Source organism: Castor canadensis, chromosome 3, assembly GCF_047511655.1.
Source record: "Castor canadensis chromosome 3, mCasCan1.hap1v2, whole genome shotgun sequence".
Lineage (NCBI taxonomy): Eukaryota > Metazoa > Chordata > Mammalia > Rodentia > Castoridae > Castor > Castor canadensis.
In genome coordinates, this window is record NC_133388.1 from 198,687,905 (window position 1) to 198,709,968 (window position 22,064).

Below are 22,064 nucleotides of genomic sequence, written 5' to 3' on the forward strand. Positions count from 1 at the left end.
CAATGAGGGTCACCTGCGCTTGGAGCCACTGCCCCCTGCCCTTGGACTAAAGCTGGCCAGCTGGAGAGATGGCGACAAGAAGCAAGAGGAGTTAGAGATAGCAGGCTGGCCAGAGCTAGCCAGGGGCACTACTGCATGGGAGTGGAGAGCCAGGCTGAGCTGGGGGAGGGAATATGCTAGAGGGAGTCAGCCTTACTGCAGTGGATGACCCCTGGCCTGGTACAAGTCACACACCCCAACACACAAACATCATACAAATGTGCACACACACAAACACAAATGCACACATAAAGGAACATGGGCTCATACACCTAACTCCACATAGAAACACATGTGAGCACATGTGCACACACCCATGTACCAATACATGCTGTAGCGTGAGCGTACACACACAATATGCACACACGCTTGGCCATACTCAGCATGTAGGAGCCTCTTGCTACCACCAGCAGGGACACCCAGCTCATGACCAGCAAGTGGGTTCCAGGGGCTGGACCAGAGCCGGGAGGGTGCCTCCCCACTGCCCCATGAGCCCTCTGTCCCCGAAGCTGGGTCTGGGGCACACAGCAGTTCTGGGCCTCTACCTACACAGGCTAATGTTTCTCTTCTGCTCGAATCCGAGAGTCCAGTTGTCCACAGCGGCAACATTCCAAGGCACACACCAGAGATCTCCCGTGGTGTAGGGTGGAGACCTTGTGTTTTTTACCACTAGGACTGGCCGCTGGAAATCACCTGGAACCAGGTGCTAATATTCACTTGCCGAATGAATAAAGAGCCTTCAGGGTGTCTCAGGCCAGGTCAGGTTGGGAGTTAAGATGAGTCCCAAATGACCTCTGGCTTGCTGGGGTCCTGCAGAGAGGGCAGCTCTGCCCAGAAATATGTCCTGGGATGAAGTCCACCTGGCCTGAAAAGAGCTGGAAGACAGCACTGAAGGGACCTGACTGTATCCTGTCTGTGCTGTGACTGGGGCCTGGGAGAGGGGCACTCACAAGGCCCCAATCCACAACCTCAGAGAGGACCCAGGAGAGCTGGGTATAAGGACAACCGTGTGCAGGGTGTAGGTTCAAGGCCCCTGACATCCACCCACAGTGACCCAGGATACTAGGGCAATGAGGAACCTGTGACCAATTTGAGTGTTGTTCTGAGCTCCAGATTTTTAAAAATAAGCACCGTAACTGAGATGCAATTCACACACCATAGAGTCCATCCATTTACAGTGTATAATTCCGTGGTTTAGCATAGAGATATGTGACCACACTACAATCAATTTTAGAACATTTTTATCACCCCAAAAAGAAACTTCATAACCATTAGCAGTCAATCCCTATTCCCCCTTTTCCTAAGACCCTGGCAACTTTTGATTTGCTTATTCTGGACATTTCATACAAATTGACTTGTACGATGACATGTGGTCTTTTGTGTCTGAGTTCTTTCACTCGCTATGGTATTTTCTGGGTTCATACACATTCTACAATATATCAATGCCTCATTCCTTTCGTTGCCCAATAACACCCCACTGATAGGGTGGAGATGTAGCTCAGTGGAAGAACATTTGCTGCCCGTGTGAAAGGCCTTAGGTTCTAGCTGCAGAGCTGAAAAAATTAACTGTGTGAATTTACCATCTTTTCTTGTTCATGCATTGGTTGATAGGCATCTGGCTTACATCTAAATTTAACTGCTACAAATAATGCTGCTGTAAACATCGGTGGACACATATCTGAGACTTCTTGCTTTTGATTCTTTTGGGTATGTACCTAAGAGTAGAATTGCTGGTCACGTGGTAACTCAGTGTCTATCCATTTGAAGAACTGCCAAGTTTACACCAAAGCATCTCTGCCCTTTCCAATTCCCATTGCAGCAGGTGCAGGTTAATTTCTGCACATTTCACCACCACCACCACCACCACCACCACCACCCCACCCCCCGCCCCCCAATTCCGATTAGTGACTTGGAAACTAGGAACATCTACAAGTGCCTTGTGAGAGTAACAGCTCCCATGAAGGGGCTAAGCCTTTCTTGCAAGCCTCCAGCTGAACCAGCACTGAGTTCATTTGGCTGTAATGATACTGGCACATGGCACCATCGCTCAGCAAACAGAATGAATTTGTCGTGATGGTTCAGGTTACTCAAGATTTCCCTCGGGGAAGGGGAGAGAAGAAACATAAGTGCCTTGGTTTACCACGTCAGGGTAACTTTTGCCCACTGTGCAAGGTGGTGGGCACCTTGGAGATGGCATCTCCAAGGTTGTGTGGCCATGACTTCACTCTGCCAAGGACCCTGAGAAGTCACTAGAACGTACAGAGCGGCTCCAGTAAACCTCATCCGGTGTGTTTACGGAATCTCACTAGCAGACAAGTGCAAGCGTGCAGTTCAGGTTCAGACAGATGGATCCCTTAGGCTCTCGAGTATGGATACACTGATCAAGAGTCAAATTCCCTGGAGGGCTAAGGGCTGCTTCCAAGCAGGAACTTTCTGCTGCCAAAGTTGGACCTTGGGCTGGACTCTTCCCCACAGTTACCATCCCTTGTGTGACGGCCACCCAGGGGGTGTCACTTGCACTTCCCTGATGACTACCGATGCTAAGCCTCCCTTCCTGTGCTTGTTACCAATCTCTGCGTTTTGTTGTCCCTTCTGTAGAAACGCCCATTCAGATCCTTTATCGTGACCCCTTTTTTTTTTTTTAAGAAAGAAAAGGTGCTGTGCAGTTTGGGGTAACAGGATGGGGTGTGGCTGAGGTCCTAAAGCTGGGAGGTGGGGTCGGGCCGGCTGCGTGACGGTTCCGGGAGGGAGCCCTGGGCGCGCCGCTGCGTCAGACCGCGGTTTCGCTTTTGGGTCCCGGCACCCGGACCCCGCGCAGGACCCCGGCTCTGCGGCTCCGGAGCGGAGCAGAGCGAGACCCCCGCCCGCAGCGCGGCCTCGAGTCTCTTGGTGGGTCCCGACCCCCGGGCGCCGCCGACGGTCACGGTGAGCCGCCCCCGCCGCCCCGCAGACGCCTGCGCCTCCGCTGGCCTGGTCTGGCGCTGCAGCCCGCGCGCTGAGCGGGAGACGTGGCCCTTCCTGGAGGCCCCAGAAAGTGACCTGGAGGCCCCAGCCGCTGGAAAGGCTGCCGATCAGCGCTGATTTGGAGGTGGGCTCTCCAGGCACCCAGGCCCCATACTGGCCCTTGGATCCCAGGTGTCTTCCTGGTCCACCCTCCAACTGTAGCAGGCTCAGGAATCAAGCCCTCTTAGGGGCAAGGCTACGTCCTCTCCGTCCTGAGGAGGTAGCCAGAGACCTCTGCTGGCCTTTGATGCCTGAAGCCCCAGCCCTTGACAGGTGGCTGACGGAGCTGCAGGCACAAAGAAGGCTCTGGAGGACGCAGCAGAAGTCTGAGGACACTGGCTGGTCTTGCCCTGTACTTGTACCAAGTGGGGGGAGGGTGGGGACTTCTGTTTCCTCCTGAGCCAGAGAGCACAGGCATAGCCGTAGGTCTGTGCACCCTCAGCCTTATGCCTTGTTGCGCTGACAAAATAGTGTAGCCCTGGGCAAGTGACCAAGGGCTGCCCCCAATACTGGCAGTCCCAATGGCCACAGATGGTGTGTATGGCCTGAATCCTGCAGAGGGCTGAGTCCTGTCCCAGCCTGGAGTGCTCATGGCCCCAGGGAGAGACAGATGAGGTGATAAAGTGAACACTGTTTCTGTGTTGGGCAGTGATCAGGGCAGGAGCTTTCTGCCTGCCAGGATGTCCCAGGACTAGGTAAGCAGGGCCACTTTGGAGGGACCAAGTTCCCCAGTGTTGGAGGCATCCAAATATCAACCCAGCCATCTAATGTCCTCAGGAGCATGTCTTCGGCCTTCGAGAGTGTGGTCCGGAGGGTGGTCCGGGAGCTGGACCACAGCAGGGAGCTCATCCCAGTGGACAGCCTTGGGAACTCTACTAGCTTCCGGCCCTACTACCTGCTAAGCAGGAAGCCCTCAAAATCCTGGTTCTGGAAAACCCCTTATACATGTGTCAACCTGTCAATCAAGGACATCCTGGAGCCTGATGCCCCAGAACCAGGTACCCTACCTGTGTTGAGGCCCCACCTGGCCAGATAGAAAAAGGGAGTGGGCTGGGACCAGTCTTGTCACCTACCAGGCTCACCTACCATGGGCCTCTGGTCCTGCTTCCATAGCGAGGGCCTTTTCAAAGGTCCCACTGCCCTAGAGGCAGGACAGGTCAGTAGCTGGTAGGACAGGGTCTCAGGTCTGATCTTGCTTCAGGTTTGGAGCGCAGTGGCCTTTTCCACTTCCATGATACCGTGGATGGGCAGCAGCAGGGCAGCGTGGAGCTGGTAGCCCCAGGACAAGGGAAGATCTCAGGTGGGGCTACATTGTCCAGCAGCTCCAGCACCTCAATGAAAGTGCGCACACTGCGTGTGGATCCAAACACCTGGGAGGCCATGCATCAAGAAAGGTGAGTCCCAGAGGGGCCTCTGACCCTGAGTGTCCATGCTCTTGGGAAGGCCACGGGGTCCTGGGCAGCAGGGGAGTTCCAAGGCACTGTTGTGCCAGCACTGAAAAGGAAAATCCCAGCAGCCAGGGAGCACTGTGATCAACAGAAGGTTGTATAGGACTGAGGCTCAACAGGTCACTGGGCCTGGTTGCCATGGTGTCCAGGCAGTGTCCAAGGGCCTAGGAGTCGGGCAGAGCTGCAGACTGCCTGTGAGAGGGGAGTAGAGTGAACACAGGGCACGGGTGGAGAAGAGAGAATGAACGGCTTCCCCAGGGGTCACAGTGTCAACTCCTTGGTAGAGCTCCTCCCCACACCTACCTAGACACTGTTGGAAGCACACGGAGAAGGTCCCAATGCCCGATGCCCCGCAGACTCCTGGATGCCCTCGCCACTTCCCTGCCAGTCAGCGAGGCAGCAGGGAGGGCAGCCGCTGTGGTGGGCACACCCCAGCGATCTTTCCCACAGGCGCCTGCGGAAGCCAGAGCCCAAGATCCTGGAGCAGCTGCGGAGCCGTGGGAACAACTTGTACGTGGTGACAGAGGTGCTGCAGACACAGGAGAAGGTGCAGTTCACCCAGACCCGCAAGAAAGACGGCTCAGGCCAGTTTGCACTGAACATGTGCTTGCAGGTGTGTGGCTACCTTGGGTCCCTGCAGGCCCCACACGGGCACATGGCAGTGACAGGGGTCTGGGAGGGCAGGGGGCAGCAGCCCAGGCAGCAGCAGGGCTGGGCTCTACTAAGACTCCTTGGGAAGCAACTTACACGGCCAGTGGCAAGCCTGTCACCATACCTAGCCCTCATCCACACACCACAGCCCTATGCCAGAGCCCAGTCCTGAGCCCATATCCATCCCTCAGGTTGACAGCGAAGGCCACCTGAGCCAGAAGAAGACGGTGACCATCCCAGCCCAAAGCATACTTGCGTTCCGGGTGGCCCAGCTGGTCATTAACTCTGACTGGGGTGAGCAGAGGGCTGGGGATGCCTCTGGGGCCCAGACTTTGTGGCAGAGAATCAGGAGGCCTGAAGAGAGCCATCAGTTGGCTAGGGGCTGCTGTAGGCATCTGACTGCACAACCTCTCTGGTCAAGTGTTGAGCAGTCCAGGCTCTGGTGTGTGGGAGTCCCAAGGGTGAGGGGAGCCCAGTGACCTGTCTCTCCCTATCTGCTCCCACCTGCTGCCAGACATCCTCCTCTTCCCGGATGAGAAGCAGAGGACCTTCCAACCGCCTCCCACAGGTGAGGCCTGTGGACCTCTAGTCCAACTATAAATGGGAAAAGCACATTCCTTTGGTCGATGAGACCTTCTTGTGTTCAGGGCACAAGGCAGGCAGCCACCTGAGGGAGTGGTCACCCCTACACACCCACTCATAAGGGGTGACGGTCAGTTATGCCCAGCCTGTGTGGCTTCCCACCTGCCCTGGGCTACCAGTGATGCAGAGGGGCTGGGAGAGCCCAGGGAAGACCTCAGTCCTCTCTGGCTCAGGGACCAGCTCCTGCCCTCCCCCATCCCCGTGCTCTTGCCCAGATGCAGGCAAACAGACACAGCACAGCTTCAGCTTCTCTTCTATGAAAAGATCCTTCTATGACTGCCTCAGTCTCCTGACAGGTCAGTAGCCTCTTAACCATCCTAGGACCCCCGCGGGCTCTCCCTCTGCCCTCTGGTGTTCCCTTCCTGACCAATGCTCTCCAAGATCCATGAGCACCAGGCCTCTGTCCCTATAGATGGGACCTCTGAAGACCAGGTGGTCACTGAAGGCTTCCAAGGTCTTAGGGCAGAGGTGAAGGCCAGCTCCACAAAACTGGAGAACATGGAGATGGAGCTGAGGCAGCAGCTCCTGGAGGAACTGGGGAAGGTCCTACAGGATGAGGAGGCCCTGAAAACCTTAGAGGCCTTGGTAAGTGGTGTGCAGGGGGGGTGGACAGGGCCTGCCCCAGCAGCTCAGGCTCACCTGTCCCATCCATACCCCAGCTGGAGCAGAGCTTCTGCTGTGACGAGCGGGTGGAGCCTCTGGACGGTCCAGCAGGTGCCATCCTTGAGTGTCTGGTGCTCCCCTCTAGGGAGCTGGTGCAGGAACTTGCCACTCCTGTCTTCTACCTGGTGGGGGCACTGACTGGTGAGTATCCCCTGGGGACAGGAGGGAAAGGACCAGGTTCCCTGGTGGGAACCTCCTCTCAGCCCAGGTCTCTCCACAGCGCTGAATGAAACCCAGCACCGGCTGCTGGCGAAGGTGCTGGAGACAGGGACCCTGTCTGGGCAGCTCAAGCTGGTGAGAGGGCACGGTGTGAGCGACGGAATGCATGGGGCCCTGGTGCATCTGGGAAGGCTGGTATGGGCAGGTACCCTGGGGCTCAGGCTTGTAAGTCCCTGGTTGCAATCTCCCATCCTGTCCTGGCAGGTGGAGCACCTCGTGGAGCACAGCACCCCATGGCAGGAGCCTAGTGTTGTGACCCTGCCCCCTGGGCTTCTCGGGAGTGGCTGGGGTGAGGATGCACCAGTCTGGGCCCTGCTAGAGGAATGTGGCTTGGGCCTGCAGACGGACGCACCCCAGGTGTGCTGGGAGTCGGAGGCACAGGGCCCCACGTGCGCACTCTATGCCTCGCTGGCACTGCTATCAGGACTAGGTCAGTAATCCTGCATGCCTGGCAGCTCTCCAGTCAGGGCAGAGGGCATGCCCACCCACTGGCAGCCCTAGGAAGGCCAGGAGCCCAACTCAACCACAGGGCCAGTTCACTGCAAAGCTCAGGAGTTAAGGAAACACAATAAATGTGATGCACAAAAGAAAAAACAGTGACTGAGTTTTCGAGGGGTCCCCGGATAGTAGGAACTGTCCCCACATAGGATCAGGAGAGACACGGGAGCCAAGATTAGTCACCTTCCCGTCATCCCACTCCTGCCCGACTCTGTGAGGCTGAGGGGAGCCTGCTGCGTGCTTGTCTGGGAAAGACGGGCAGAGCAGTTTAGGGAAAATAAGCCTGAACCTAAGACATAGAAGACGGCTTTGCTGCAGGGAACTTGGGCACACAGCTGAGATAGCAGGCCCAACTTTGGCCACAGTGCAAGTGTGGTCAACAGACCCAGAACTCCCAGGGCCATATGGAAGTCCCTACAGAAGCAAGCAGTGATCTGTCCTGCAAATGCCTGGGCCCCAGAGGTAGGAGTCTTGAGATTTGGTGGCCACAGGACTACACGTGGCAGCCTTGGGAATTCAACAGGTCTCAGAGCACAGGGCGGTCCATTCCTCACAACAGCTCAGCAGTCCGTGGGCCCCATGTCTAAGGAGAGATTTGAATAACTGATGTGGTCAGAGTGTTATGGTTGCCCCCGGAAGCTTGGAGAAGCTACACCAAGAGAAGCCTGTCTTTACTTGCCCTTGCCCGTCCGCACAGCAAAGCCCAACCTTACTCTGCTAGGTGGGAGGTGAGGAAGCCATGGTGCCTCCTGCTGTCCCAACACATCACCGACATGCACCATGCAGGATTTGGCACAGAGGGGCAGTATGTTCTGCTGTGACTGGGGCATTAACCCCCCAAGAAAACCCAACACTGAAATTAATATTGAAATAGAAAGCAGAGTGACCCCAAACATCTCAGACCCAGGTAACAGAAACTTACACATCAGCCTCCATGTAGAGAAGCAGCTCCAGACCTCTCAGGCTGACAGTGCTCCCTCAAAACCGGTGACTTGAGAGCAAAACCCGGCCCTAGAAAGCACTCAACAAGCAGGCACCACAGCACTGCTTCTGAGGCCCCGAGACCCTTGAGGCCAGGCTATCGGCAGGTCCTGCCAGCCCCACTGGTAGAAGTGCCTTTCCCAAACGGTGATCAAAGAAACACCTGGGAGTTGCTCAGCAAGGCAAAAAGAAAAGTTTTACTTCTGTAGCAGGTGCAGCCACAGACAGAGTCTGATAGGCAGAACCCACCCGGGTTATGTCCCTCATGAGGATTGGTCCTAACCTGAGCTCACAGCGCTCTGCAGCTGGCTGTTGTTTGGGATAAGGGCGAGGTTTTCTAGTTCAGTAACGTTTTACAATTCAATGAGTGAGCGATTACTCATGGCTTACAGCTCAGTGAGAAGAGTGATTTCTCAAGGTTCCCTGCAGATGGGTTGGGGGGCAGCTGACATTTTCCCTTAGAGAAGTAGACATACTCAAAGGAATGGAACTTTAAGAGTGTAAGAAAGAAGTTTGAGATTAGGACATCTGGTGATAAACAGCTCTTTGATCGCAAGAACTTTCCAAGATCAAGCCATGTTTCACAAAGCACGTAGGCAGCAAGTCAGGGAGGTCAGCTGGCATCTACAGTTATAGTTAGACATTAACTCCTTTGACAGAAGAGACCTGACTTTAGTTGATTCTCACACCACCAAGTCCCATTTGAAGGATCCAACTGTTGTCCCTAAGATCTGGGACCACCAGTAAAGTCTCCAGGGACAGGCCCATGTGAGAGTATTTGAAACCGGACAAAAACCAGCCCAGTCCCACAGCAGGGCCTATATGAAGAGGGAGCACATGTATCAGGGTGCTGAGCCACCAGCTGGCAGGTTTACCACAGCCGGGCTTTCTGCAGGGGGAGGCCAATGGCCCTGGAGTCTGCAGCCTTGGCTTCTCTGCAGAGGGGCCAGTCCACAGAGCTTCCCTGAAATTCCAGCAGAGGAGTCCTGGTACAGAGTCACACTCCCGGAGGCCATGCACACTTTACAGGGATCCCACACTCTGGCAGAGAGTCCAGAATGGCTGCCAGTCCCTGGACAGGACCAACACAAGCAGGGTGGACTCATGTCCAGAGAAGCAGGTGCATAGGGCCAGAGGTGGCCCAGCACCAAGCAGCCTGCAAAAGAATGGTGTACAGGCTCTCCCCAGCACTGTGGGGGTGGGATGGTGGGGTGCTGCCTATTCACCAAGCTGCTTCCCCGCCCTAACCTCTCTCTGAGAGTGGACTCTGCCCACTGGATGGCCGAGTTGGCTCTGGGGTTGATGCTCACCCCTGCAGTCCGACTCCCCGGTTGCAAGGAGGGTGGAGAGACCAAGCCTGCTTCTCTCAAGGGAATGCTACTGAGGAGATCCATTGGACTGTATTCTGACACCCATCTCTGCATGTGAGTGACTCCAGGACAGGTGACCAGCTTGGGACTGCTAAGGGGCAGCATGAAGGCAGCGTGGACACCCACCTGCTTTACCATCCTCCTCTCCCTTCCTCCCATCTCATGGACTCCTGGCCTCTCTGGCATTTTGCTTGACACTTTTTTGGGGTTTTTTTGGGGGCAGTATTGGGGTTTGAACTCAGGGCCTCACCCTCATGCTTGCTAGGCAGGTGCTTTACCACTTTAGCCACATCCCCAACTCAGTTTTTTTTTTTTTTTTTTGAGGCAGGATCTTGCTATGCAGTAAAGGTTGGCCTGACACTCATGACATAGGGAGGCTGAAGCCGACGTTATTTTGGTAGTGCTGGCGTTTGAACCACTTGGTCCATGCTTCCAGCCCTTGAAGCATTTCTTATATGCTGAAGCCCATTTTGGCCTCTGGAAAATCCAAAGTAATGTACTATCCTTGACCTTGACTTCAGGAAGACGCATTCCCTTGGCCTGACCCTAACCTACCCTGAGAACCACCTATAAAGAACTACTAATGCCAGTCCTAATGGAGTTCTGACCCCATCCATTCAGAACTGGACTACAGCACAGCTTCTCCTCTGCCCCGATGAGCCCAGCCAGAACCTAGCCACAGTCTGCACTCTGAGCTTGCTAACCTTGAGCCCTGCCTCCAAACTGACTATTAGCCCTGGTTGTGCCCTGCCTTACCTATTACCCCATATCCTCAGACAGATGCCTAACCTCTGCGAGCCACACTTGGCATGTTTATTTTGAACACTTTCCATGTGGGTGCTGGGGAAACAGGGGTGGGCAATACCCCCTGCCTGTCCCCAAGGACACCCTCCCCCCGCCCCCGTGGGGGGGAACAGCCTCCACCCTTCATGAGGCTATGCACACCCTGGGGGTGTGAGGAGCCCTTGAAGGGCAAGAAGACATTTCAAAGCAGGCATTCAAAGTGAAGGAACCCATCCAGGCAATGACCTGGAGGGATGAAGTCACAGTTTTGGCAGCCCAGAGGGGCCACTTCCTGTCTGTCCAGGTACCATCCCTGTCCAGCCCTGTAAGGGTGCTCACAATCCGGAAGGGGGTGGAGTGCCTACTGCCCACACCTCAACCCACAGGGACAATCCCAGTCCGGGCTGTCCACCAGGAAGGGATTTCAGGAATACCGTCTAGAGAAGACCATGGTTAGGCAGGGTCTGACATGATGAGCAGGGGTCAGGAGGGAGGTAGCCAGAGGAGGGGGGACAGCAGTTGTGGACAGGAGGGCAGGTCAATGTGTTTTAAGCAGAAAGGTCATAAACCAGGACTGCTGTAAGGAACAGAGGACAGGAGGAGGAACAGGGGTGACAACTGCTGGTACAGTCAGGAAGGACTTGACAGGAGGAAAAACTGAGACCAGGCAGACGAGGCCCAGGAGGGGTCAGGGCAGCCTGTAGTAGCACCAGCTTTACCATGTCCCCACTGGTGAGGGGAGGCAGATGCTGTCCAGGCCAGGTGCCAGGTCCAAGCTGGGGTCCAAGGCACAGCTCCAGGGGGACAGTGAGAATAGATCTGGTAGAGGACAGATGGACTCAGCAATTCAAGAAAGGGGACTCGAGGTAAAATGATGCTGATCCTCTCCATCACATGTCTGTCACGTGGTGGGCCCGTGGAGAGGGGTCCCAGGCCAAGGGGCCCTGATGTCCAGCAACAGGCCCAGGGTGCCCCTCAAGTGGGGCCTCTTCTGTAGATCTGCGGCTCTGGGGGCTGGCAGCAGCATGGGTGGGGTGCTGGAAGGCTCCACCCGAAGCTGGTCACAGGGCCAGGCTCAGTGGGGTGTGGGGCAGCCCCAGCGGCCTGCAGCACTCCGGCGCTGGAAAGGGCTGTCCGCATAGAGCGGCGAAGGCCGGGCTGGAGCGGAGCGGCGGCGGGCCAGGCGTAGGAGGCCAGGGCCGCGGGGTCTACTCCGTGCTCGGGCCAGCAGCGCCACCTGCTGGGCGGATACCTGCGCCGCCGCTGACACTGCCGACTGAGGGTCGCTCTGCAGCTGCCCTAGGTCTGCGTGGAGGGGCGGCTCAGGATGGACAGGAGGGGCGTCCCGAACCTCCCCCAGGCGTGGTCGTTCACTGCGCCCCGGCACCCCCCCACCTTTCCAGGGCCCCACGCTCGGCCAAGTTGGGTCCTCACCCTGAAACAGAGAGTCCAGCAGATCCTGGTTGACTCCACTGGGGCTGGCATGATAGACCAGGAAGCCTGGGCCAAAGCAAACCGGTGAGCTCTGGTCCCGGGCACCGGCAGGGAGGAGCTGGTCCAGTTGCCAGAGCAGCCCTGAATGGGAAAGACCATATGACCCCAGGACTGCCTCACCTATGAGCACGGTGGCCGCCCGGCGCAGGCGGTCCTGCGGACTCCGCAGGTAGCCCTGGGTCTGGCTCAGGAAATGGGGCACGTAGCTCGGGTATCGCTGAACCTGGGAACAGAAAGTGTCATGGCAACACAGAAGAGCCAAACTTAGTGGAAAGGAGGCTACAGAGGCGAACCCAAGAGCTGGGGTCCCTTGAGGAGCCCCAGGGCAGGACAGCATGACTTGAGGCAGTAGACCTGCTAGACAGGGAGCAAGATGGTCAGGTTCTGCTGGGGTGGAGACTATTTTGTGGGGAATGGCCCTGGAACAAGTGGTCAGCAGACCATACCCCCTCACCATCACCATGCTGCTTCTACTGACCAGGCGGTGGCAGACTCGGCTTAGAGCTTCAGGACTGTCATAGTGGGCCACAGTGACCATCTCCTCCAGTAGGCCCCAGCGAAGGGCCTGGTCACAGCGAGCCAGGGTCCATTCTGAGCTCTGGAATGGGGGAGGGGAGCAGGGTTATAGGTCCACGAAGTGAAAAGTGGCGGGGCAGAAAGGGTCGCAGGGAGAAGGGTTGGAAGAACACAGGGCAGGGGGCTTAAGTACAGCAGTCCAAGGGGAGAACAGGAACTTCCCTTCCCATGAGGTCCTTGTGGAAGACCTTGACCTGTAACCTTCCAAGGGGCAGCAGGGTGGAAGTGGGGAGTGTTGGATGGGACAGGAGTGGGAGGATCCCATGGCGCTGACCTCAGCAGTGTCTGGGCTGGGGTCATGTAGGCGCAACAGCAGCGGTACGAGACTCTGCAGCACCAGCTTCCGCAGCGGTCCGCGGAGTCCCATCCGGAGCCCGCCCCGGCCGCGCCGCACCAGCGTTCCAAGCAGGCCGACCGCCGAGGCGCGGACCGAATCACGGGCCTGCGTGGGAGGGAGCAGTCAGGGTGTGCGGAGAAGTAAAAAAAAAAAGGTGCAAGGACAGGAGGGCGGCCAGGGCGGAGCAAAGAGGAAGATGGTCTTGGGAGGGTGTCAGAGGCCCAGAGCTGAGCTGGGATCCTGGGGAGAGCCTGGAAGGGGAGGTCTTGGGGGAGGGGGAGGTCTTGGGGGGAGGGGCCTGGGCGCCCGGCCCGACCATGCCTGGAGGGGGCAGCACGATAAAGGCCGGGGTGGGGTGTTGCTCACGTCGTCCAGCAGTGGCGGGAGACGCGGCCTCAGCTCAGAGCTCAGGCGCCGCAGCGGCGCGCGCGGCTGCAGCAGTAACGTCCGCAGCGCTCCCAGCGCCGCGCCCACCAGCCGCGCATCGCCCTCACCCAGAGCGCCCAAGAGGGCGGGCAGCAGCGTATTCACGTGCCGGACCTGCGGAGACAGGGACTAGTGGCCTGCCCCTTGCCGACCCCGCGCCTCCACCTGGCCCCTACTGCTCCACACCTTCCCGCGATTCAGCGCAAGGTGGCCAAGGCCAAGCAGGCCTAACCAGCGCACGGTGGGCTCGGGGTCGCCCTGCCAGGTGCGAAGTCGCTCCAGGATGACCTCCTCCCGCAGCAGACGTGAGGTAGGCCGACTCTGCAACAGCTACACAGAGAACACAGTCAGCGCGCTCTCCGCCCCCGGGCAGACCCCTCACCACCGTTTCTGCGAAATGGGCTCACCCCGGTAAAGAAGGCCATGGCCGTGAGGCGCTGCGAGTCGTCAGCACTGCGCAGCCGGGGAAGCAAGTCTGCGAAGAGGCCTCGAAGGTGGTGATCAGCGTGGGCCACCATGGCGCTAGGGTGGAGCAAATGGGAACTCTCTCTCCATTTGGCAGCCTCATCTTCTAGGAAGTCCCCACCCTACCTGCCTTGCCTTTACTCCGCTCCCCTATGCCTCGCACCTGGCCAGCAACGAGCCTCCTCCTGTTGCGCTGCGGGGGTGGGGGCTCCTCACCTGGCCAGCAGCAGAACGCCCTCCAGGTGGGTGTGGGCTCCTACCAGTCTCCTCCAGCCTCCTGCCTGCTCCATGCACGTGACCACCATGCGGCCGCCATCCCCGGTGAGCAGGGCTTTCAAGGCCTCCACGGTGCAGCTGAGGTGGGGACATCAGGTGAGCAGACTCAGGGCCGAGGAAGCCCTGGCCCACCCCACTTACCAAGTGTTTCTTTTCACCTGGCATGGCTGTGCGGTGGTCCTCGGCGGAAAGGGGACCAAACTTTAGGGCTGTCCGGGGAGCGGACGCCGCGAGCCAGTTGGTGCAGCTGCGTGACCAGTGCTAGCAGCAGGTGCGAGTAGAAGCCTCGCGTGGCTCCCACGCAGCCTGACACCGACAACATCTCCCCAAGAGCGCGTGTGGCCTGCACAGCAAGCGGTTCACTCAGGCTCTCAGCTGTGCCAAAGACCGCCTCAAACTCAAGAGGGGCGAGCGCACCGCAGACAGGCCCGTAACAAAGCCTCTGACTCGGTGCAGGGCATTCTGCACTCGCTAGACTCAGGCGCGACCCTGTAGTCCCGCCGGGGTGACCGCGCCGCGTCCCCTGGCGATGCTGGCTGGAGCCACTTACCGCCAGCGCCTCGAGTTTTGTCCCTGCCGCGCCCTTCAGCGCCCACAGCAGCTGCACCAGCACCTGCCCATTTACGCGCTGGTTCCGGCTCAGGCTGCGCCACAGCTCGGCCGCCGCCCTTTGGGGCACAGAGTAACCGGTGTGAGACAAGGGTCTCTTGCAGGGTCGGGTGGTGAGTTGCTGCCAGGAGGCCTCAGGTGGGAGTGGAGACCACCACCATTAAGACTTCAGAGGGAGGGGGAAGTAAATCTTCTCCTGCCCTCCCCCAACTCCCAAATCCCAGAGAAAATAAGCAGTAGCTGTGCAGACAACTGAGCTGGTCCGCGAAATCAGCTGCCGCGTTAGGACCCGCTCAGCGCTCTGTTGGGTCAGCGACAGTGAAACAGAGCTGGCATTAAACAAACACGTGGAGAATAAAACTTCAGACGTGAATTGAGTCAAGAGCCAGAGGGGTCCGTTGGGGCGCCACAGCCATCCTATTCGCTCTTCCCTCCCAGGCTGGTCTCCAAGAGCGACCCCTGGACAAAGCAGTCGGCCACAAGGCAGGACCCTAGGATCTGGGACCCCGAAGCAGGAAGGGTGGGGGAGTTTGCTGAACTAAAGAGAGCATGGAAGGGGCGCAGCAGTCCAGGGGAGGGGATTCCCAGCCTCGGACGCCTTAACATCCCTCTGGTCTAGGAGCCAGACTCCGCAGCCAAGCGGGAAGGGGGAAGGAAGCAGCGTGGGGCCGCGGGCTGGGCGGGTTACCGGTCTGGAGGCAGCGAGCGCGGCAACAGCGCACACACCACGTCCCGCGCGTGCTCCAGGGCCAGCGCACTCAGCACCCGCAGGGCCGCCCGCCGGGGCCTCCCCTCTGCCAGGCTCGGCACCTGGGCCAGCAGCCCGCGCACCAGGGCATGCACCTGGGGGTGGAGCAGACGTCAGTGGTCAGGCCCCTTTAACCCTCTAGGTGACCCTCTCTCCAGTACTCCAAACCCACATGGCAGAAGCAGCTTAAAGGCTGCACTCTCTGACCCCAACTTTGGAAAGCGACCCTCAGGATTCTGGCAGGATAGAGGTGATGGATGGGGTGCTGACCTGGTCCTCCAGCCGCTCCCCCCGGGCCTCCAGGGCTGAGGACAGGGTGAGCGCTGTTGCCTGGGTTCCTGCAAAGCCAGCATCCTCCAGGCAGGCAGCAGTGTACAGGGCGAGGTCAGCGAGGGCTCCCTCCTCCCAGGAACCTTGGGGGGCCTAGGGCAGAGTGGGTGGGGTGTATGAAGTCCTCAAGTCTCCCCCAGTTCTCCTCCTCAGTTTCCCAGTGTCCCCACCTGTCTCAGCTTGCTACAGAACCCTATTAACCCTGTATTGCTCTCAGCCCACTTCTACCGCCCCCAGCACTTTCGCCAGCTCCAGCAACCCTCATCCATCTACTGTTCACATGAGCAACCCGTCCCCATCCCTCAACACTCACCTGGTAGGGTCCCTCAGAGACTGGCTTCTGGGCACTGTGTGGGGAGCAGGGCTCACTGCCAGCTGTGGGGGCAGCCGCCCCATTTCCAGGCTCAGTTTCAGAGGCAGTGCTGGGTGCCTGGGCATGAGGCTGGGTCTCAGGTCCAAGCTCCCAGAGCTCTGGCTGGGGGCCTGTGGAAGGGGGCTCTAGGGGCTGCCCCTGGCTGGCCTGGATCCCTTCAGCTAAAGCTGCCAGAGATATGGCCCCCACCGGGGCCCCCTGGCCCCTGCCCCGGGCCCATACACCTCCAGCCATGGTGCCCCACCAGCAGCACCTGTCACTGCGCCTGTCAGGAAGTTGTGTCCAGGTCTGACCTAGAAGCAGGCCCCAGGCAGGCCTACGGGCGGGCGGGCCCATGGACAGGCGTGGCATGGATGCGTGCGTGTGTAGGTGCGTTAGCATATGCATGTGTGAGCATGCGCCAGGGGTGGCTGGGAAAATGTGGAGGTGTTGGGGCAAGGGCTTGTGAAGGGTCCTTTTGCCCAGGCTGCTAGAACTGAGTGGCCAGGCTGAAGCCTAGGTATCTGTGCTCTGGCTCTACCCACCAGGGCAGATCTGGAAGGAGGGGAGAAGAGAACTTAACCTGAACACCCAGCTCCTCTTGCACTGGGTGGGGTGGAGGGGCGTGTTCCAGGGCCATTGTGGACCGGCCTGAGTAGATCCCAGCAGGGTCAGGGGCTGGGCTGGCTTCCCTGCATTGCAGCCCAGCCAGGCATCCCCAAGACGGGAAGGGCATGACAGGGTGCCGTCACTCTGAGCTTGAGGCATTGTAGGTGTGGAGCAAACCAGGCGAGGGCAGCTGCTGCCTCCCAACTGCTTTAACAGATGCTCTTACCGATGCCCACCGTTGTCGGGGTGGGTCCTTCTGGGGCGTGGCCAGTTCTCAGGTGCGTAATCATCCACCCTCACCCCCACAGCTGAGACCATCTGCCCCTTGAGGCCTGGGCACTGTGTGTGCTACCCAGTATGTGTTTGAGTCTGTATCTCTCTTCAGGTTCCTCTCCCCAGGGCTGGTCTGGCCAAGCCTTTACCCTAAATCCCTACCCTCCACCCTCACCCAGTCACACTGGAGGTGCTGCCCAGCCCTAAGCCAGGGGAGCTGGATGAGCTGGTCTGGTGGGATACCTGGGCAGGCGGAAATACTCCTGGGAACACCACAGATGGGAGGCATCCCCTACACCCTGATGGCCTGTGTTCTTTTCTTTCTTTTTTTGGCTTGAACACAGGGCCTCAGCTTGCTGTGCACTCTACCACTTAAGCCACTCTGCCCGCCTCAATGGCCTGTGTTCTTCATGCTACCTAGACAGAGACCCAGTCCCCTACTCCACCTCCTGCCAAGCCTAGAACTTCCCTCCTGAGCAGTTCCTCTGGAACCCAAGGTCACTAGCTTTCTGCACAAAGGTGGGGACCAGGCCCCACTGAACCTCAGCTTCATCAGCCTTCATCCCCCTTAGCTGGCTGCTGGTTCAGCAACTGAGGCCCCCAAGGCCAGGGCCTGGCTGACTTGTTACAGATGCTAGGGTCATACAAAGCTGGCAGCAGTAATGGCAGGGGACTCCTGGGCTCTGTGTAGTTTGGAAGGCTTGAGATGTCCCACTGACCGTGATCCTGGACACAGTGTCCTCACCAAGTGTGGAAGCCCGGATCCATGTTTGGACTCTCTCTGATACCCCATCAAAACCCTTAGGGCCTCTCCCCTGCCTGCCTCTAGCAGGGGAAGCCTTCTACGGTAACTCCCTCAACTTTGAGGTGGACACAGGCTCTTCCTCTCCCTGTGGCCCTGTTGCAACAGCCTCAGATCTGGTCCCTAGGGCTTGGCTGCCTCTCCACATTCTTAGCTCCAGCCCCAGAGGTCCCAAGAGCCCAAGTGAGCAGCAGGGTTGGGTGAACAAATGACACATGACAAGTGAGGGCAGTGAATGACTCATGTTTTTTCCAGGCAGTCCCCGGTCTGTGATTCTCATGGGGACCCTCCAGCACTTAAACTGTCCACCAGGGCCTGAAGCTTCTCAGACAGTGCGACCTGCAGGGAGGAGAGAAGGGAGCCAATGAGCAGCTGGGGGGGGGGGCAGAGGGCACACAGGCCAGGCCAGCCCCCCTGCAGGCCCTCCAACTACCTGGTACAGTTCAGGGCTCTGCAGCCGCCTGTGTGCAGGACTGAGGCAGCTCAGGGACCGCTGGACAAAGGCTCTGCATTCTGCCAGGGATGGGAGCTGCTCACAAAGCTGCAGGGGAAGAGAAGGGAAGGTCAAAAGGCTGACTCCAGGTCAGGTCTCAGCCGGGGCTGCAGGTGCAGACTGGGGGCTATCACCTGACCCTCTTGCAGCCAGAGTCGCAGCAGTGGCTCCACCTGAGCTGGCTTCACAGTGCAGGGCTCCTGGGCCCCCCGAGGCCAAACCCTCAGTTCTTGCCCAGCCTGGGGCGGGGGTTCTTCTGCCAACTGCAGCAGGTCCAATAGCAGAGATCCTGTGTAGGTAGGGAGCAAGAATAATGGCAGAGGCTGGGGAGTGGAGCCTTAAAGGAGGACAACAGAGGAGCAGGAGGGGCTCACCATCAGAGCCCAGGAGTCGGAAGGCAGCCTTGCTCCCAGGCAGTGTTTGCTTTTCAGGGTCCTCCGTTAGCTTCATTCGAGGCTGGCCTCCCACAGATACCAGCTGCAGGGAGAGGGTGTTGGGATTGCTGGACCCCTGTCCCCCACCACCCATGATCTTCCAGACCTGTCCCACCTGGGCCCAGATGCTATCCTCACCTTGTAGACACAACCCAGGGAAGGCTGTTGAGGACAGGTGACCAAGCTGGTGCCAATACCAATGAGGTTCACCTCACTGCCCTGGGGGGAGAGGATGTGGCCCTGAGTCCCAGCAGGACCTGCAGGGTCCCAGGGCCCCAGATCATCCACTACCCCCTCCTCCACCCCACCTCCTGAGCCAGTCGGGCCAGCTCCTCCTCATCAATGTTGTTGCTGACTGCTATGGAGAGCGACTCCAGCCAGGGCACCTGGAACCTGCATGCAAGAGAGATAGGGTGCAGCTCCCTAAGACGTTCCTGTTTCACCCTGGCCTCCTCCCTTCTTCTCTCCCACCTTCCCTCCCTCCCCCAATCAGCCCAGCCCACTCTCACACTTTTCTAAGGAGCCCCTGGTGGCCACCCCTCCTTGCTCCCTTCCAGGACTTTGTTGCTCCTGAAACCAGACCTGAGGCCGTCACTGTGGGGGAGGCATACCTTCCCTCTCTGCTCCCACCCCATCTATTTGCTTCCCACAGGGCAGGCACACCCTCTGAGGGGAACTCACTGGGCAGCAGTGGTCCTAAAGACCCCACGGATCTCCTTAGACTGTTGAAGTAGGTCACCACTGTCCAGCCTCACGCCCACTGCCCTGTAGCCCAGCTCCCCCAGTGCCAGGGCTACAGCCAGGAAGTTGGGGAGACCACTCCTGCAGGCCCAGACAAAGGGTGAGAGAGTGCAGCTGCTCTGCCAAGCCCACTTCTGGGGGAATGTCTATAGCTCACCTCCGCACACTGTAAGAGTCCAGCAGCCCCTGAAAGGCCTGGGGAAAGGCCAGAGCGTAGGCCACAAAAGCTGCCCGCTCCCCAGGGTGTGGCTCTTGAACCTCCAGTCCCAGGTGGGCACACACACGCTCCAACCACAACTTTACGCTGACCGTCAGGTCCACTCTAGGGCCCTCACCAGCAGCTGGAGCCAACATCTGTGGGGCAGGTTCAGTGAAAGGTGGACCTAGAGTTCAGTGTGAGGCCTGGGAGTGGCTGAGGGCAAAGGTAACATCAATTATATACATAGATTTCTGGGCCAGTCCTGGGCTTCCTGCTCAGGGCAACATCTGTCAAGATGCGTGGCTGTGTCTGGCCCACCCCTGCCTGGGCAAGAATTGGTCTTGGGGTCTGCCATCTGTAATAGCGCAGGGTTGAGAAGAGGTACTGACCGGATCAGGGGGCACCTCACTGCCCAAAAACGAAGTGACGAAGGAGTGGGCCAGGGTCCCTGCCACGGGCACACCCCGCAGCTGCCCTGCAAGTGTGTTGCTGCTGCTGTCAAACCCTGGGGGAGAAGTCAGGAAGACATGGGAGACTGTGGCGGGGCACTTGGTGGAGGGCCTGCTCCCTTCTCCAGCCCTTGCCTCCGGGTAGGTCCTCACCGCCCAGGTAGCTGTAGGTGGAGGCCGTGAGGCCCCCATCGGGGCCCTGAGCCCGCCGCAGGCCCATCTCCAGCAGTCGCTTATCGGGTCCTGCAATCAGTCGAAGCCGAGCTGCGTTGGTGGCGACAAGGCTGTTGGGGAGTTAGGGTTGTGAAGCCACCCAAGTGAGTGGCGCTCCATCTACTCCGCACTCAGCCCCTCCTCCAGGTCCTCCACGGTGGGAGGCCCCTAGTCCCTGCTCCCCACAGCCCCCTGCGCCTCTGGCCCCACCTTGCATAGCTGACCAGGCAGAGCAGGGGTGTCTCCAGCAGCTGCACCAGCAGGAGCGGCCCGGACACCTGCAGCAGCGGCACCTGCAGGGAGCGCGGTCAGCTGCGCGGCCAGCACTCGCGCCGCCCCCCCCCGCCCCGCGGCCGGCCCGCTCGCCCTGCACTCACGCCCGGGAAGGCGAGGGAGCCCTCGGGCAGGGCCCGCACGGTCACCCCGGAGCAGTCAAGGGCCCTAAGGTGCTCGAAGAACGCGGGGTCCGTGTCTGGGGGCAGCACCGAGGCCAGGAACTGCACGTCTGGGGACGATATAGATACACTCGTGGTTGGGACGAGTGGCGGCGGTCTCGTGGCAGTCTCCTCGGGTGGTGGGGGCACGCTGGGGACAGGGCCTTTGGCGGGAGTGGGATTGTCTTGGGGGCCACACAGGGTCGGGAGTCCTAACGGGTTCGTGGAGGGCCTTGTCGGGCACGGAGGTCCTCGGGGGAGTGGGACTGTCCTGTGCGGGCCGCGGGGCTACCTGCGTCCTGCAGGCGGAAGGCACGCAGGAAGCGCACGCAGTCACGCAGGCCCGCAGCCAGGGCGAAGCCACCGCCGAACGGGCAGCGACGGAAGAAGAGCTCGAACTCGGCGGCATCGCGCGCCCGGCCCGCGCGCCAGTAGCCCAGCGCCATGGTGGCCTGGTAGAGATCGGTGAGCAGTGGCCTCGCCGCCGTGAACCCCTCCGCGTCCCGCTCCGCCGCCATCCTGCTCCAGTGGCCGCCCGCCCGCCGCTCCGGGTGACGTGCCCCGCCAAAGAGCGCCAGGAGGCGGGGACCGTTTCCCGGCAAGAAAGGGGCGGAGGGCGGAGTCCGCTCTCGGCCGGCCCAGCTCCTCCAGGCCCCCGACCCTGCCCGACGCTGGCCTGTGAGATAGGCGCGTTCAGAGCACCCGGGCGGTCCGCGCGGCAGCCCGACTCCTCCTCACGGCCGGGCACAAAGCTGCAACTCAGGACTTGCGTGGGACGGGTGGACAGATCCGACCAGACTTCACCATGGCCTCTGCCCCAGGCCGGGAGTAGCAGAACTGGCAGCACTCGGGGAGCTCGGGATGCGAACAGCCCACGACCGGCTTCACCTCTGTGCCTCAGGAACGCCTCCTGGAGGAGGAGACTGTTTGCCCAACCCAAATGGCTGCCTTATGGCTTCACAGGCCTAGCCAGTGCCTAAAGTAGTTTTTTTTTTAAAGTATTTGACAAGGAAATGTGTTTTTATTTCACAGTATTTTAAGGGTGGTGCCTTTTGTACCGTCTTGCACTCCAGGCCCGTCTAAATTCTTTGGAGAAGGGAACTCATTTGTCTCCTTGAGGTTAGGGACTCTGAGGACATCGGTTCTGACAGGAAGTGACCACACCCAACACCCTTTCACCCAGCTATCAAGTTTCACCAGCTTCAGGCCTGAAGTCTAGGAGAGGAACCACCAATGGCACAAGCACTGAACAGAGGGGCTGTTGGGAGCCTGCAGGCAGGATATGGCACAATTTCATATTCTGGCCATCTCAGAACGTAATGAGAACAGGACTGGGCCCAGGCCTCCACTCCTATGGAGGGTGGGGACGGGTCACTGGGGGAGATGAGAAGCATGTCAGTGTCAGGTCAGGCCTGGGAAGGGTGACATGACGACTCCACATGGTCACAGGGACAAGAGGCACAGAGTAAAGAAACAGTGACTTCTCCAGTTGACCAGAGGGCTGGAG

At 59.1% G+C, this 22,064-nt stretch overlaps 3 protein-coding genes across 14 annotated transcripts; 1 reads left to right on the top strand and 2 right to left on the bottom strand.

The window, feature by feature from the left end:
* Positions 1 to 1,206: 1,206 nt before the first annotated feature.
* Mroh6 (maestro heat like repeat family member 6) lies at positions 1,207 to 16,206 on the bottom strand. 6 transcript variants are annotated; one of them, XM_020170415.2, is made up of 16 exons: positions 15,872 to 16,206; positions 15,499 to 15,651; positions 15,169 to 15,323; positions 14,422 to 14,539; positions 14,030 to 14,214; positions 13,812 to 13,949; positions 13,538 to 13,652; positions 13,317 to 13,460; positions 13,071 to 13,244; positions 12,642 to 12,809; positions 12,270 to 12,389; positions 11,912 to 12,014; positions 11,732 to 11,797; positions 8,086 to 11,602; positions 4,794 to 7,746; positions 1,207 to 4,682 (listed from the first exon to the last, which is right to left on the bottom strand). In XM_020170415.2, the coding sequence occupies exons 1-14, from the start codon at positions 16,163 to 16,165 to the stop codon at positions 11,373 to 11,375; spliced, it is 2,163 nt and encodes a 720-aa protein (XP_020026004.2). In that variant the 5' UTR covers positions 16,166 to 16,206; the 3' UTR covers positions 1,207 to 4,682; positions 4,794 to 7,746; positions 8,086 to 11,372. The 6 variants fall into 6 exon arrangements, with proteins under 6 accessions (XP_020026004.2, XP_073925456.1, XP_073925454.1 ...); XM_074069355.1 differs by having other exon boundaries at positions 14,030 to 14,539; XM_074069353.1 differs by having other exon boundaries at positions 11,732 to 12,389.
* Gsdmd (gasdermin D) lies at positions 2,831 to 7,103 on the top strand. Of its 4 annotated transcripts, none has more exons than XM_074069357.1 (12): positions 2,839 to 2,964; positions 3,692 to 3,737; positions 3,820 to 4,040; positions 4,244 to 4,436; positions 4,941 to 5,103; positions 5,333 to 5,435; positions 5,656 to 5,709; positions 5,999 to 6,079; positions 6,196 to 6,368; positions 6,443 to 6,587; positions 6,667 to 6,740; positions 6,870 to 7,103. In XM_074069357.1, the coding sequence occupies exons 3-12, from the start codon at positions 3,824 to 3,826 to the stop codon at positions 7,101 to 7,103; spliced, it is 1,437 nt and encodes a 478-aa protein (XP_073925458.1). In that variant the 5' UTR covers positions 2,839 to 2,964; positions 3,692 to 3,737; positions 3,820 to 3,823. The 4 variants fall into 4 exon arrangements, with proteins under 4 accessions (XP_020025987.2, XP_073925458.1, XP_073925457.1 ...); XM_074069358.1 differs by lacking the exon at positions 2,839 to 2,964 and adding an exon at positions 3,026 to 3,127; XM_020170398.2 differs by lacking the exon at positions 3,692 to 3,737 and having other exon boundaries at positions 2,831 to 2,964.
* Positions 16,207 to 17,821: 1,615 nt separating the features above from the next.
* Naprt (nicotinate phosphoribosyltransferase) lies at positions 17,822 to 21,501 on the bottom strand. Of its 4 annotated transcripts, none has more exons than XR_012446467.1 (13): positions 20,850 to 21,500; positions 20,501 to 20,628; positions 20,334 to 20,416; positions 20,064 to 20,194; positions 19,851 to 19,966; positions 19,420 to 19,616; positions 19,203 to 19,343; positions 18,830 to 18,914; positions 18,660 to 18,740; positions 18,462 to 18,564; positions 18,227 to 18,376; positions 18,028 to 18,135; positions 17,822 to 17,933 (listed from the first exon to the last, which is right to left on the bottom strand). XR_012446467.1 is itself a non-coding variant. In XM_074069367.1 (13 exons), exons 1-13 carry the CDS (start codon positions 21,073 to 21,075, stop codon positions 17,871 to 17,873), a joined length of 1,578 nt encoding a protein of 525 aa, XP_073925468.1. In that variant the 5' UTR covers positions 21,076 to 21,501; the 3' UTR covers positions 17,822 to 17,870. The 4 variants fall into 4 exon arrangements, 3 of the variants coding, with proteins under 3 accessions (XP_073925468.1, XP_020025951.1, XP_073925469.1); XM_074069367.1 differs by having other exon boundaries at positions 18,261 to 18,376; positions 20,850 to 21,501; XM_020170362.2 differs by having other exon boundaries at positions 18,222 to 18,376; positions 20,850 to 21,494.
* Positions 21,502 to 22,064: the final 563 nt, after the last annotated feature.